At 43.0% G+C, this 12,739-nt stretch overlaps 1 protein-coding gene across 1 annotated transcript in view; it reads left to right on the plus strand.

Annotated features, from left to right (window-relative positions):
* Positions 1–12,739, plus strand: part of RIMS3 (regulating synaptic membrane exocytosis 3) — a 64,228-nt gene that overhangs the window by 38,737 nt on the left and 12,752 nt on the right. The window contains exon 4 of the mRNA XM_072136640.1: positions 2,413–2,525. Within this exon, the coding sequence (XP_071992741.1) occupies positions 2,413–2,525 (113 nt within the window). The remainder of the gene's footprint in view (positions 1–2,412; positions 2,526–12,739) is intronic.

Genomic DNA, 12,739 nt, shown 5'->3' on the forward strand with positions numbered 1-12,739 from the left:
CCTACCTCTGCAGGAAGGGTGTATGGTGACTTAAAACTCAATATGGCGCAGTGCCTCCACCCGAATCTTGCTTGAAGCTCTGTAGGCAAGCAGGAGGGCTTTCCTCTTCTGCCAGGAGTTGACTCGGGAAACAACTTGGCAGGTTTATTGTGAGGGAAGGAATTAGGGATGAGCCAAGTGCAATGAATGCAAACAGGGAAAAACATAAACAGGAATAAAATATTTACAGAGACAGATTTTCTACTAAAATGTACTGCTAGTGGCAATAAAGGGCAACTGCACTCCCCAGGTCTGGTTGGGATAATGGTGCAGAGGGGTCTCTTTAACTAATGAGCTCTGTGAGCAACAGAGGGGATAAATCAGAACACAACAGAAATGACACCTGTCACTATCACACACTCCGCAGGTGACAACACACTCTCTCTACCTGCACAGATTATACTCTTATGCTGCAGCTATGCATATTACACAGTCCAATCGTTGGGGCCCTGTTGCCGCGGACGATGGCGCGCTTTCTGTAACGTTGGTGCACTTAATTCTTGCAGCACTCCTGCAAACTCCTTACTAACAATAAAGTCTACTCACAACTCTGAGTAACTGCACCCAGGCTTCTGCTTGTGGCTGGGACCAGGCACCTGGATGGTAATGGAGGGGCAGGCAGGAACCTCCTGGGTGGAGGATGTGGAGACCTCCTGGGGATCAGGCTGTGGTCCTCTTAGCAGGGGTTACATACATACTAAAACAGACATGTCAGGAGCACAGACAGGTCCTCTTTAACATTGATGTTAGAAATATATAGAACATTCAACAGGAATAGTGGTCAACTAGATCAAGAAGAGAGCTGTGTTAATATATTCCTGTTATTAGTTGTAAAATTGTTAATATGACACTATCCTTTATGGGCACATAACTAATATCCTATATCAATCCCATATACGAAAACTATGTACAGAAAATGGAAGGAACCAGCGCTTCAGACGTTTGTAAACATAAAAACTTCTCTTGATCCTTTATTCATACCTCTTTAAAAACATAGATGATGGCAGACCGCACAACACAATGGCAACACAGGGCAAATTCCTACGCGTTTCGCTCAGCAGAGCTTAGTCATGGATGCATCCATGACTAAGCTCTGCTGAGCGAAACGCGTAGGAATTTGCCCTGTGTTGCCATTGTGTTGTGCGGTCTGCCATCATCTATGTTTTTAAAGAGGTATGAATAAAGGATCAAGAGAAGTTTTTATGTTTACAAACGTCTGAAGCGCTGGTTCCTTCCATTTTCTGTGCTGCTGCCCCGGGTCCACGGGGGATCCCTTCATGACCGTGCGCTGGATGTTCTACGTCTGATTGGTGAGCCGGATTTTACCTTATTGTCCCTACGAAAACTATGTAGTACCTTAAGCTGTACATTTATAGAGAAACAGGATTCCACTTGGCTTGAGAATATGTTGAAAATGTGCCAACCTGTTCTTCATCTAAAATATACAATACATTGATTCTCCCATCCATAGGGGACAAACCTGCATTCCTACTTTTGGGGGAAATGGGGATACCTATATGATTAAACATATATTGGGTACTTCTCACAGTTTTTTAAAGATATGAGTTGATACAATAGGCAGTTAAAGAACTTTTATTCAGGTGGCATAGGATCCCTGAGCTTGTGTACCATCTTACACTCTCCAACAGCAATAAATCCTGGAGGTGCAGAGTAGTAGTTGGCTCAGATATGATGGCACTGCCCTGAAAAATTCTCTTACTTTAGGATTGATTAGTCTCAAATAGAAGGAATGGTAATAACACAGTCAGCTCTAATCGCCCTCCGATAGGCGCAAATGACTCTGTCTAGTATTGTTGAATGGGTTGTTAAGGTGCAAAAATATGTTGCATGGAGGTGTTAACCAGCAGGAAACAAATATATCCACCAGAAAAAACCTCCTAAGCTGGTATTTTTGTTTAAAGTAGACCTTTCTACTTTAAAAGTAGACCCTATGTGGACATACATTTTACTAAACTATCAAACATTCCATAGCCCAGATTCAGGCTGCGCCAGTTTTCTTGGGCACTTGGCACATAAATACATGTGTAAACTGCTTGCACATGTATTTATGTAGTCGTTAAACCAGTTTTGTGTCACGGCTACACTATGACCGTTGTTACACAACGGGCACTGGGCATTCCGGTGCTGACCCACAATGGCCGCCATATTTATGTCGGAATTCCAGATTGTGGCGCATGCTCAGGCATGTTCAGGGTGCGCCAGATTATTGAAGACTCTGGTCTTTAATAATCTGATGCACTCTGCACATTAGCGAATGCACATAGTGCAGTTTGCCTCACTTGTGATAATTCTGGGCCTATGACTTTTATTTCTGTAATATTCAAAGGAACATCTCTTTTATACCATTTTCAGATTTATCTTCCCTACAACACGATTAGGAGCAGAGAGCCAGTTCAGCAATTTTCTTGATGGACTTGGACCAGCACAAATTGTTGGAAGACAAACTCTTGCTACACCTCCCATGGGTGAGTAAAATTTGGTACATTAAACTCTATGGGAACTGGGTATGTAAATTAGTGAATTTAGGTCTCTGAATCCTCCAATTCCTTAAATGCTCAAGCCTGGAGGCTGCCTCACTACGTTCTTCATGAGTGATGATATGTATTCTCTTAAAGTGGTTGTCCATCTACTCACTGAGTCCTTTGTCTTAGGGAGGGGTATGAGGCAGGGGTGCCCTTTGTTTCCATTCCTGTCTGTATTGACTGTTAGAGCTGCTAGTAAGCCTGAGCAGGTCTTTTCTCCATTTCGGCTTTATAGGCGGACAATATGCTACTTCTAAATGATGTTCTCACTTCCATACCACCAGATATGGACCTTATCAAGTTGTTCAGTCAATACTCTAGATTCATTGGAGTAAGTCTTTGCCAAAAAATGCTCAAAGAGGAGCCGCAGGCCCGAGGCAGGCACATATCCCCTAAGGTATCGAGTATGTCACTCTCATCCTCCCACTCGTAGAGAGGGCTACGGCTCCTCATTTGTTGCATAAAGTAGGGCTCTGCCATCACTTCTGTATTTGATACATATGATGTGGGAATGCCAGGCTTTAGGTTGCTTTTGAAAGTAAGGTTTGGCATTGGTACTTAAGATATATGGCAAATGTCCAAATTTGAAAAATCATGGGGCCTGTACTCCCTGCTGTACATTTGTCGCCCATTGCATAATTTTGTAAGGCTTTTAACATTTTTTTTTTGTTTCTGCTGCTGTCCTAGGTATGTCAGTGGGTTGCAGGTGTGTTTCACTTGTATGTAGAGACCAGAAGTTTCCCTGCAGGTTCAGGTTTGGTTGCATCCTGTGCAACCCTATACATCAAAGCCATGGCTAGTTGGCTAAGGGTGCCAGCCAATCCAGCAAATTGACGCCCCCTTGCCATGGCTGTGATTGGCCAGGGGGACATGCTCATATCTCCTTGTATGTTTTTATTAAAAATCTTTAATAAAATTAACTTGATTAAAAGAAGGCGGGAGGCTTGTAAGGGATTACAAAAAATTTACATATTTACATATTGAGTGGGGAAGGCTGTAGAAAGTCAAATAAAAGTGGAAACTCTCAGTACTCCTGTTCAGCTGCAGCGCCACCCTCTAACTGCCAGCTTCTGTTTGTATACAGAGGTCCCATGAGACTTCATGTTGACAGTGCAGCGCAGCTACAGCATGAGTTACAAGCTGTAGCAGGCATAAATGTTGGCGCTGCTCTGAGCAATCTCCCATTCCCTGCTTTATGGGTGCATTCAGGGTGATGTACAGAGTGTGCTTTCCTGCAAAGACAGCTTATGGGTGGAATAGGAATGTCTCAATTCTGACACAGACTTTTTTCTGCTCTCCTCCTTCAAAGGATGTTAATTTATATTTTTCTGAGAATGTAGTTAGAGGCTTAATATTGTGGGTGAGTTATATGTTTTGGTAGAAGTATTTAATTTACATTTAATTTACTGTTTTAAAAAATGTTTGTGGGGGTTCATAAAACACAATGTGGTGGATATATTAATCTGTTAACGACAGAATTCTGTCGTGGTTTGCACTAAAAAACTGTCTGCAACACATTTATAACGGTTTTTAGTTTTCTGGCTCTGCCACAACTAGTTTGACAAAAGGGGCATGGCCTCGTGGCAAAAATGTGCATGCACCAGAAATAATGCTAAGGCCCGTTGTACACTTGTGAGTGTGATGCAATGAACTCGCGAAGGGGAGAGGGAAAGACAGCAATCCTAGGTAATTACGATTTGAGTGGTGCTCGCAGCTGGGGATCCGGTGCTCAGAGTCCCATAATCAGCATAAGGAATGGAGAGAGCCACAGCACCCGGTACGATTCAGTTCCAAAAAGTGAACTCGCATCACACTCTCAACGCGGGCTTCCGGGATCTTCCAGCCCGAATGCTGCAAACCGGGACTGAACTCGGCATGTTCATTGCATCGCATCACACTCACGAGTGTAGAAGGGGCCTGACCCGACAGAATTGTGTCCTAACTTTCTGGCGTAAAGTTAGTCAACTTATAGGAAGTGCAAAATACGACTAGACAGTCTTATACTAGGACAGATTTATCAACGAGCATTAGACACTTTTATAAATCTGGTGCTGAATAGACTGTCTAGACTAACTCTGCATTGTCTAACCTTAGGACACTTTTAATAAATATGTCCCAATGTTGCCAATGTTTTAATAGTTTCACTAACTTTATGCTGAGGGGCAGTATGAATATGACAATATCCAGGGCCGAATTAAGGTTGGTGGGGACCCCTGGGCGCAAAATATGGTGGGGGCCTCAATTAAATGTAGTTTAGACAGGGAACAGCAATTGCTATATACCACTCCCCAGCAATAACTATATACAGCACCCAGACATCACTATATACAGCTCCCCCAGCTATCCCTATATACAGCTCCACCAGCAATCACTGTATACAGATCCCAGTAATCACTATATACAGCCCCCAGCAATAACTATAAACAACCCCCCAGCAATCACTATATACAGCCCCCCAGAAATCACTGTATACAGCTACCCCAGCAATCACTGTATACAGCTCCCCCTATAATTATATACAGCCTCCCTATAATAACTACATACAGCCTCCTATAACTATATACAGTCCCCCTATAATAACTATATTCAGTCCCCCTATAATAACTATATAAAGTCCCTTATAATAATTATATACAGTCCCCCTTTAATAACTACATACGCACAGCCCCCTATAATAACTATATACAGCCTCCCTATAATAACTAACTACATACAGTATTCCTATAACAACTATATACAGCCTACCTATAATCAATAGCTAAATACAGACTCCTATTATTGCTATGTACACCCCCCTCTCCATAAAAAATATAAATAATCCACCTATAATAACTATTTACAGTCCTCGACAAAATACTAAAATTGGACTAAACTCCCATCGGTCCCCCTCCTGGAGTCAGGGTGGATGTCAGATTTAAACAAAGATGGCGGCACCCTGCTACAGTGAGTTTTGAATGTGTAAAAAAAATTATGAATGAAAAGTTAGTTTGTCCTCATAGTCCCCCAGTTGTAAATTATTTGGGGGATATATCACTATCCTGTCTGGTTTACTGCCTTTTTGTGACTTTTCAGGTGCAAGGAAGCGACGTGCACATACTCCATTGCTGTGCCTCTTTTTAGGTGCAAGTGCAAATTGTTCGAAAGAAAAATGGCAGTGGATCACACCTGAGAAGTCGAAGGACAGTTATGTGCGCCCAAAATGCTGAGCAACAGTGGATTGTGTCTGATAAAGGTGCAGGTGGCTGCCCTGCACCTAAAAAGTCGCAAAAACACAGCCAACAAGCCAGACAAAATTGTGATACTGTATATATATTTCATTGTCTTGATAGCAGATGCCAGGGGCGTTGCTAGGGTGGTAAAACATCCGGGGCACGGGCCCCAACGCATATGTATAACACTTTCAGTAATGCCCACCCCTGCATATAACCTATACGCAACACAAATAGCTACATAAAACACAGGAGAAATCCCTACCTGTTACATCCAGTGCCAGGAGGTGCTTCCTAATATAACATGTTAAAAAATCCATAAAACCTATATACAGGCGGTCCCCTACAGGCGATCCCCTAACAACCGACTTACAGACGACCCCTAGTTACAAACGGACCTCTGGATGTTGGTAATTTACTGTACTTTGTCCTTAGGCTACAATAATCAGCTGTAACAGTTATCACAGGTGTCTGCAATTACGATTTAGTGTTAATCCTGGTTCTTATGACAACCCAACATTTTTTAAATCAAATTGTCACAGAGACCAAAAAAATTCTGGCTGGAGATACAATTATAAAATATACAGTTCCGACCTACATACAAGTTCAACTTAAGAGCAACCTACAAAACCTAACTTGTACGTAACCCTGTATATATTATAAACATCCATTCTGGCTTACACACAGTACATGGTCCCCATAGTGGGGACACGTTATAATAAAGCTGACAATTACTCCCCCACCATAGTATAAGTCCCCATAATTTACATTTCACCCCTTCAGTGTGCCACCTACCTAATAATGTTCCCTGATCTTGAACTAACAAGTAAGAATGCAATTTACACTTAATAACTGTGCCCCCCCACTAATTAGCTCTTAACGTGGCCCTAAACTAAATAATGCCGAGCCTAATTGTGCCCACATAAAGAATCCCCTCACCTACTACCTACACTAAGTAATGTCCCTCACAGCCCCCAATAAGATGTTCCCCAGAGCCCCCTGTAATGTTCCCATTAGTCCCACTAAGAAGTCCCCCAAAACCCACAATGTCATCACAGCCCCCGATGTCCCCCACAGCCCCAAGTAATGTCAATTATGACCCGCCCCATGTCAGCACAGCCCCCATTAATGTTCCCAAAGCCCCCTAGTTATGTTCCAAAAGCTCCCTTTAAAGTCCCCCACAGCCACCCAATGTCGTTGCAGCCCCCTGTAATGACCCCCAAAGCGTCACTAAGAAGTCCCCCACAGCACCCAGTAATGTCTCCAACAGCCTTCCCAATGTCTTCACAGCCCCCCAGTAATGTTCCCAAAGCCCTCTGTAATGTTCCCAGCACCCTAATGTCCTGATAGCCCCACTAAGAAGCCCCCAGTAATCTCTCCAATAGCCCCCCCCAATGTCTTCACATCCCCTCAATAATGTTCCCAAAGCCCTCTTTAATGTTACTCACAGCCGTCCCAATGTCTTCAGAGCCCCCAGTAATGTCCCCCACATCCCCTCAAATGTCTTTGCAGCCCCCTGTAATGTCCCCCACATCCCCTCCTATGTCTTTGCAGCGCCCTGTAATATCTCCAAAGCCCCTTGTTATGTTCCCCACAGCCCATTTACAGCTCCCAGTAATGTCCCCAAAGGCCCCTGCAATGTCCCCTACATCCCTTCCCCATGTCTTGGCAGCCCCCTATAATGTCCCCCACATACCCCATGTCTTCGCCGTCCCCTGTAATCTCCCCTACATTCACCCCAATGTCTTCACAGTCCCCAATAATGTCTCCAAAGCCCTCTGTTGTGTTCCCCACGACCCCCCAAAGTGTTCACAGCCCCCACCCCCAAAGTCTTCATAGCCCCTAGTAATGTCTCCAAAGCACTCTGTAATGTCCTCCACAGCACCCCTCTGCAATGTCTTTACACTGTCTTTACTGCCCTCAAAGCCCCCTGTAATGTACACACTGATACTCACCTCTGTGTCTCCCATGGCTTCTCTCCGTTCACTCCAGCACTGAGGCGCGATGACGTCATCACCCAGCGTCTCCTGCTCCCGGCGATGTAGTGAGCTGCTTGAGCCGAAGGCTCCTTCATCACTATAGTGCTCATCGCTATCTATACCCTGAGGACGTAGATAGCGATGAGAGTAGGAAATACGCCTGGACAACAGTACATTCGGGGCACAGATGAAAAGATCACAGATCTTTTGACATAGTCGACACCCCTGGCAGATGCAATACACTTCAATACATTATTATTATTGCAATGTATTGATACAGCATTCCCTGACTATCCTTGAGACCTGATCTGCGACCCACAATTTTGTCACAGTGGGCTCATAAGGAGTTAAAACCCTCAGACAATGTGAATAGTACTTACCAAAGCACCTGAGTGGGTTATACCTCTTTTTTTCTTTTGTGCTCTCCTCTCTCCATATATACATGGTAGATGGAGGCTCCTGCGTGCAAAATCTGATGAGGGCCCCCACTGAATAGGTACACATTACTATTCTAAATTCTCATTAATATTCTACACTTTCTACTCCTTACATGTTATTCTAGCTGCTAGTCTAACTGGCACAGTGGAAGTGGCAGTGGCAGTAGTACTGACTACTAGTCCTAGTCGCCACGCTGGTCCCACGTGCGAGAGTTTTCTCACCTCCTCTCACAGATCAGCCCGAGAAAACCTGGCAACCAGTTCAGCCAACCAGGAGCGGATTAAGATGGCCATGGGGCCTGGGTTGTATGAATATTATAGCCTTACAGGTCTGGAATTCACTTCCTACATATTATACTACAATCAAGCTTCTTGGGGAATGGTAGATGCATGCCTTCTGTCAGCTTTCAATCTGCGGTTTCAGGACCTGTGGCGGACCTTCAAAAGGTCCTGAAATAGATCTTGTGTACATTTGTATTGCAAGCAGAAACAGATGTCAGAGGATTTCATTGGTGAAGGTTCTTCTCAGTATTAAAGTTGGTTGTTGGTTTTGCTGGCCATGGGTCCCTAGAGGTTCTCGGTCCTGGGCTATTATAATACTCTATTGTAGCCAACCAGTGTTAGGTCCCCCGGGGAAAATAAGCTCCTGAAAAGCAAGATGCATGCATAGTGAAATTGAGTATGGCTAGGCATGCTCACTCTCAATGACAGAACCAGTTAGTCACTGTAACAGCTTGCAGGGCAGCACATATGTGGCACACTTATACCAGCACTGTGCATTACTCCCAGAGACAGCTAACAGTTTTGAGCTGACTGTAGGACAATTCTGGTCAGGGCCCCTCTATGGTCAAAGTGTTGGGGGCCCAGAGGAACACACCCCTGAACATACTCCCTATAAACCGGCCCTATATACCTTAGGACATTACATCTATGTATATTAGTACAATTAGTGGGACACTTCCCACCTACAACTTCTTATGGGACAGTGGCTTAGTATTCCAAATTGCCCTGACAGGTTCACGTCAATAGCTTTCCTCCAGAGATTTTAAGGTGACCGTGTAAAGAAATTACATAGAGTCATCATGATATAGCCAGTCATCCAGTGGTAAAATCTGGGTCCCCTTCTAGTTCACAGCATCTGATAACAATCCTGGTGTGTCAAGACTAGCGACAGACAGCAGAGGAGGAGTGGAGGTGTGTATTGAATCCTATTTGCCCAAAATTATTTACTGTAAGCTGAAATTTATAGTCTGCTGACCTATTTGCAATTCAATTGTAAGACAATAAAAACACATCCCTACCATATTTGATTGAGATAGTTCTTGTTATAACGTATAATTCTAGCTTGAATTCCCTAACATATCCATTTAGGTTTAAAGGGAACCTGTCACCACATTTTAAACAAATATAGGTAATGACAGGTTCCCCTAGAGCCATTGTAACTAACTGTCACCTTTCTTTTAGCTAAAAATTGTTCCCCTTAGATTACCATATTTTTAACTTTATAGTTTTACCTGGTATCTAAGCATGGCTACAGGGAGTCGAGGTGGGCTGCTGTGATTGTCTTATGTGGTCAGATATGTACATGGGGTACAGTTTTAAGTAGTTCAAGGACCTTTGATGATGTCACCCTGGTCACATGACATTAGCCACGCCCCCTCGACTCTCTCCAAAGATGCATAGATACCAGGCAAGATTACAACACTGATTTCAGTGAATCTACACTAAAGTGGTTGTCTCATAGGCGCGGTGGTTGTCTCAGGGGTTCACGTGTTCAAGAATACTTCTACTAGGGTCCAGAATGCAAACAGCACCTTTACTATTGGACTGGACATATAATTATATGTCATTGCTAAAACATTTTAGAGATAATAGCTCATCTCCTGAGGTCTCAGTTTAATGCCTGGCTATCTTTAATAAGTTGTCAAAACACTGTCCCTAAGTATTTGGTGTCCAATCAGAGCAGCTGAGACTCAACTGCTAAGGACGTTCATGTAGTTAAAAAAAGAAACTGCCATATCTGAAGCAGAAAAATAAGATTTTTCTAACATCAACCTATAATTGCAGTTACTGCTTTATGAATCAGTATTTATACATTTTATTATAGCTCTCTGGCAGTTTTGGCACCAGGAGATTAGGGATATAGTGCAATGGTAAATGGTTACATCCTTTTACACTGTAATAGCTTATATGGAAAGTATTACAAATGCATTTAATATACTGTGGGTATCAACTAAATATCCTCATCATTTATGTTTCATATTATTATTAATGCCACTGCAATAAACATAGTGTACTATAACGATATTCTTAGTTAATGCAGCTTTAATCTGAGTAAGCGTTCCTCTTTCTTAGCAGTGCTGACTGATGCACAATCGCCCGCAATATTACAACTTGCAATGCAGTACTGCCCCCTTGTGGGTATTATTGTGAATGCATTTATCTGCAAACTTGTACCTTGAATACATTTTAGGACTGCAGTTAATTGTCATATAAAGCAAGAAGCATAACACAAGGAAGCAGATAAAGATATACTGCAGTTTTATAGGTTTTGGTATTGTGCTTGTTTGTAATAATTTCACAATTTATGAATAACGTTTTTATACAGCTACTATTTTTTTACTTGCCATTTATTTTATTTGTCCAGGTTCAGAAAACTTTTAAGTGGGCATGTATCATACGCTGGCACATGGTGTGTCAGAGTTTGATGGCAGTTCTATGGCAGGTTCTGTCTGGCGTAGAATTCCCCTTTGCCTGTGCTAGTTCTTGGCACAGGCTGTAGGTAGTGCGTCCACACAAGGAAATAACGCCTGCTCCTCCTTGCCCACTCTGAGTAGAGGTGGCATAAGGCAGGAAATAGGTACAATTCCTGACTGAGCGCCAAAAACCCGGGGCAATTCAGGGAATAACGGTGTAAATCGGAAAAATTAAGGAAACCCGACGAAAATGCGCGAATCAGATCCTTAGTAAATGACCCCCAATGTGTTTTTTTTTTTCAAGGAGTTGATCCTTTCAGTTCCCTGGACTGCAGGGGACTTGGGCCAATGATTTGCCACCTAAACCTCTTGCATGCCACATTCCTCTGCAGGAAAATCTGCAATTAAAGTGAGGACTGTAGATTGGATGCGGGAGAGGGTAATATTAAAAGGTTTACTACTATTATCAGTACTATTAATTTTTGCTATTTGGTAAAAACAAAAGTTAAACTAAAGAATTCTTATTTTAAGGGCACAGGCTAAAATACATCTTAGGCTACATTCACACACATCGATGCTGCGGAGAGGAGCAGGGGATGAGCGCTGCTCACCCCCGCCCTTCTCCATAGGAAGATACAGCGCACAGCGCCGTATCACGGGAAGAGATAGGACATGTCCTATCTTTTCCCGGGCTACGGAGCGGTACGGTGCCGCATGTATGCTGCACCGTACCGCTCCCGTACAGGGCCGTGAGCCCATAGAAGTGTATGGGGGACGTATATATCAGCCGCATATACGTCCCCCATACATGTGTGTGAATGTAGCTTTAGTCTGTGGAATTCATGTAAATTATTACAGTTGGTTTTTCCAAGCTTTGAATAATGTACAGTACAGATCAAAAGTTTGGACACACCTTCTCATTAAAAGAGTTTTCTGTATTTTCATGAATATAACAATTGTAGATTCACACAGAAGGCATCAAAACTATGAATTAAAAACAACAGAAAATATGTCTTATATTCTAGGTTCTTCATAGTAGCCTGCTTTTGCTCTGATTACTGCTTTGCACACTCTCTGCATTCTCTTGATGAGTTTCAAGAGGTAGTCACCAGAAAAGGTTTTTGCATCACAGGCATGCCCTGTCAGGTTTAATAACTGAGATTTGCCTTATAAATGGAGTTGGGACCATCAGTTCTGTTGTGCAGATGATAGTTCTACTGAATAGACTGTTATAATTTGTATTATGGCTAGAAAAAAAGCAGTTAAGTAAAGAAAAATGAGTGGCCCTCAGTACTTTAAGAAATGAAGATCAATCATTCAGAAAAATAGGGAAAACTTTGAAAGTGTCCCCAAGTGCAGTTGCAAAAACCATCAAACGTGACAAAGAAACTGGCTCACATGAGGACTGCCCCAGGAAAGGAAGACCAAGAAGTCACCTCTACTGCGGTGGATACATTAATCAACAGCCTTAGAAATCACAGGTTAACAGAAGCTCAGATTAGAGACCAGGTTACTGCCACACAGAGTTCCAGCAGCAGACACATCTCTACAACAACTGTTAAGAGGATACTGTGTGCAGCAGCCTTCGTGGTAAAATAGCTGCTAGGAAACCACTGCTAAGGACAGGCAACAAGCACAAGAGACTTGTATGGGCTAAAGAACACAAGGAATGGACATTAGACCAGTGGAAATCCGTGCTTTGGTCTGAGGAGTCCAAATTTGAGATCTTTGGTTCCAGCTACAGTGTCTTTGGACTCTATATACCTGGTTCCCACCATAAAGCATAGAGGAGGAGGTGTGATGGCGTGAGGGTGCTTTGCTGGTGACACTGTTGAG

The sequence above is a fragment of the Engystomops pustulosus genome, chromosome 2, assembly GCF_040894005.1.
Source record: "Engystomops pustulosus chromosome 2, aEngPut4.maternal, whole genome shotgun sequence".
In the NCBI taxonomy this organism is placed as follows: Eukaryota; Metazoa; Chordata; class Amphibia; order Anura; family Leptodactylidae; genus Engystomops; species Engystomops pustulosus.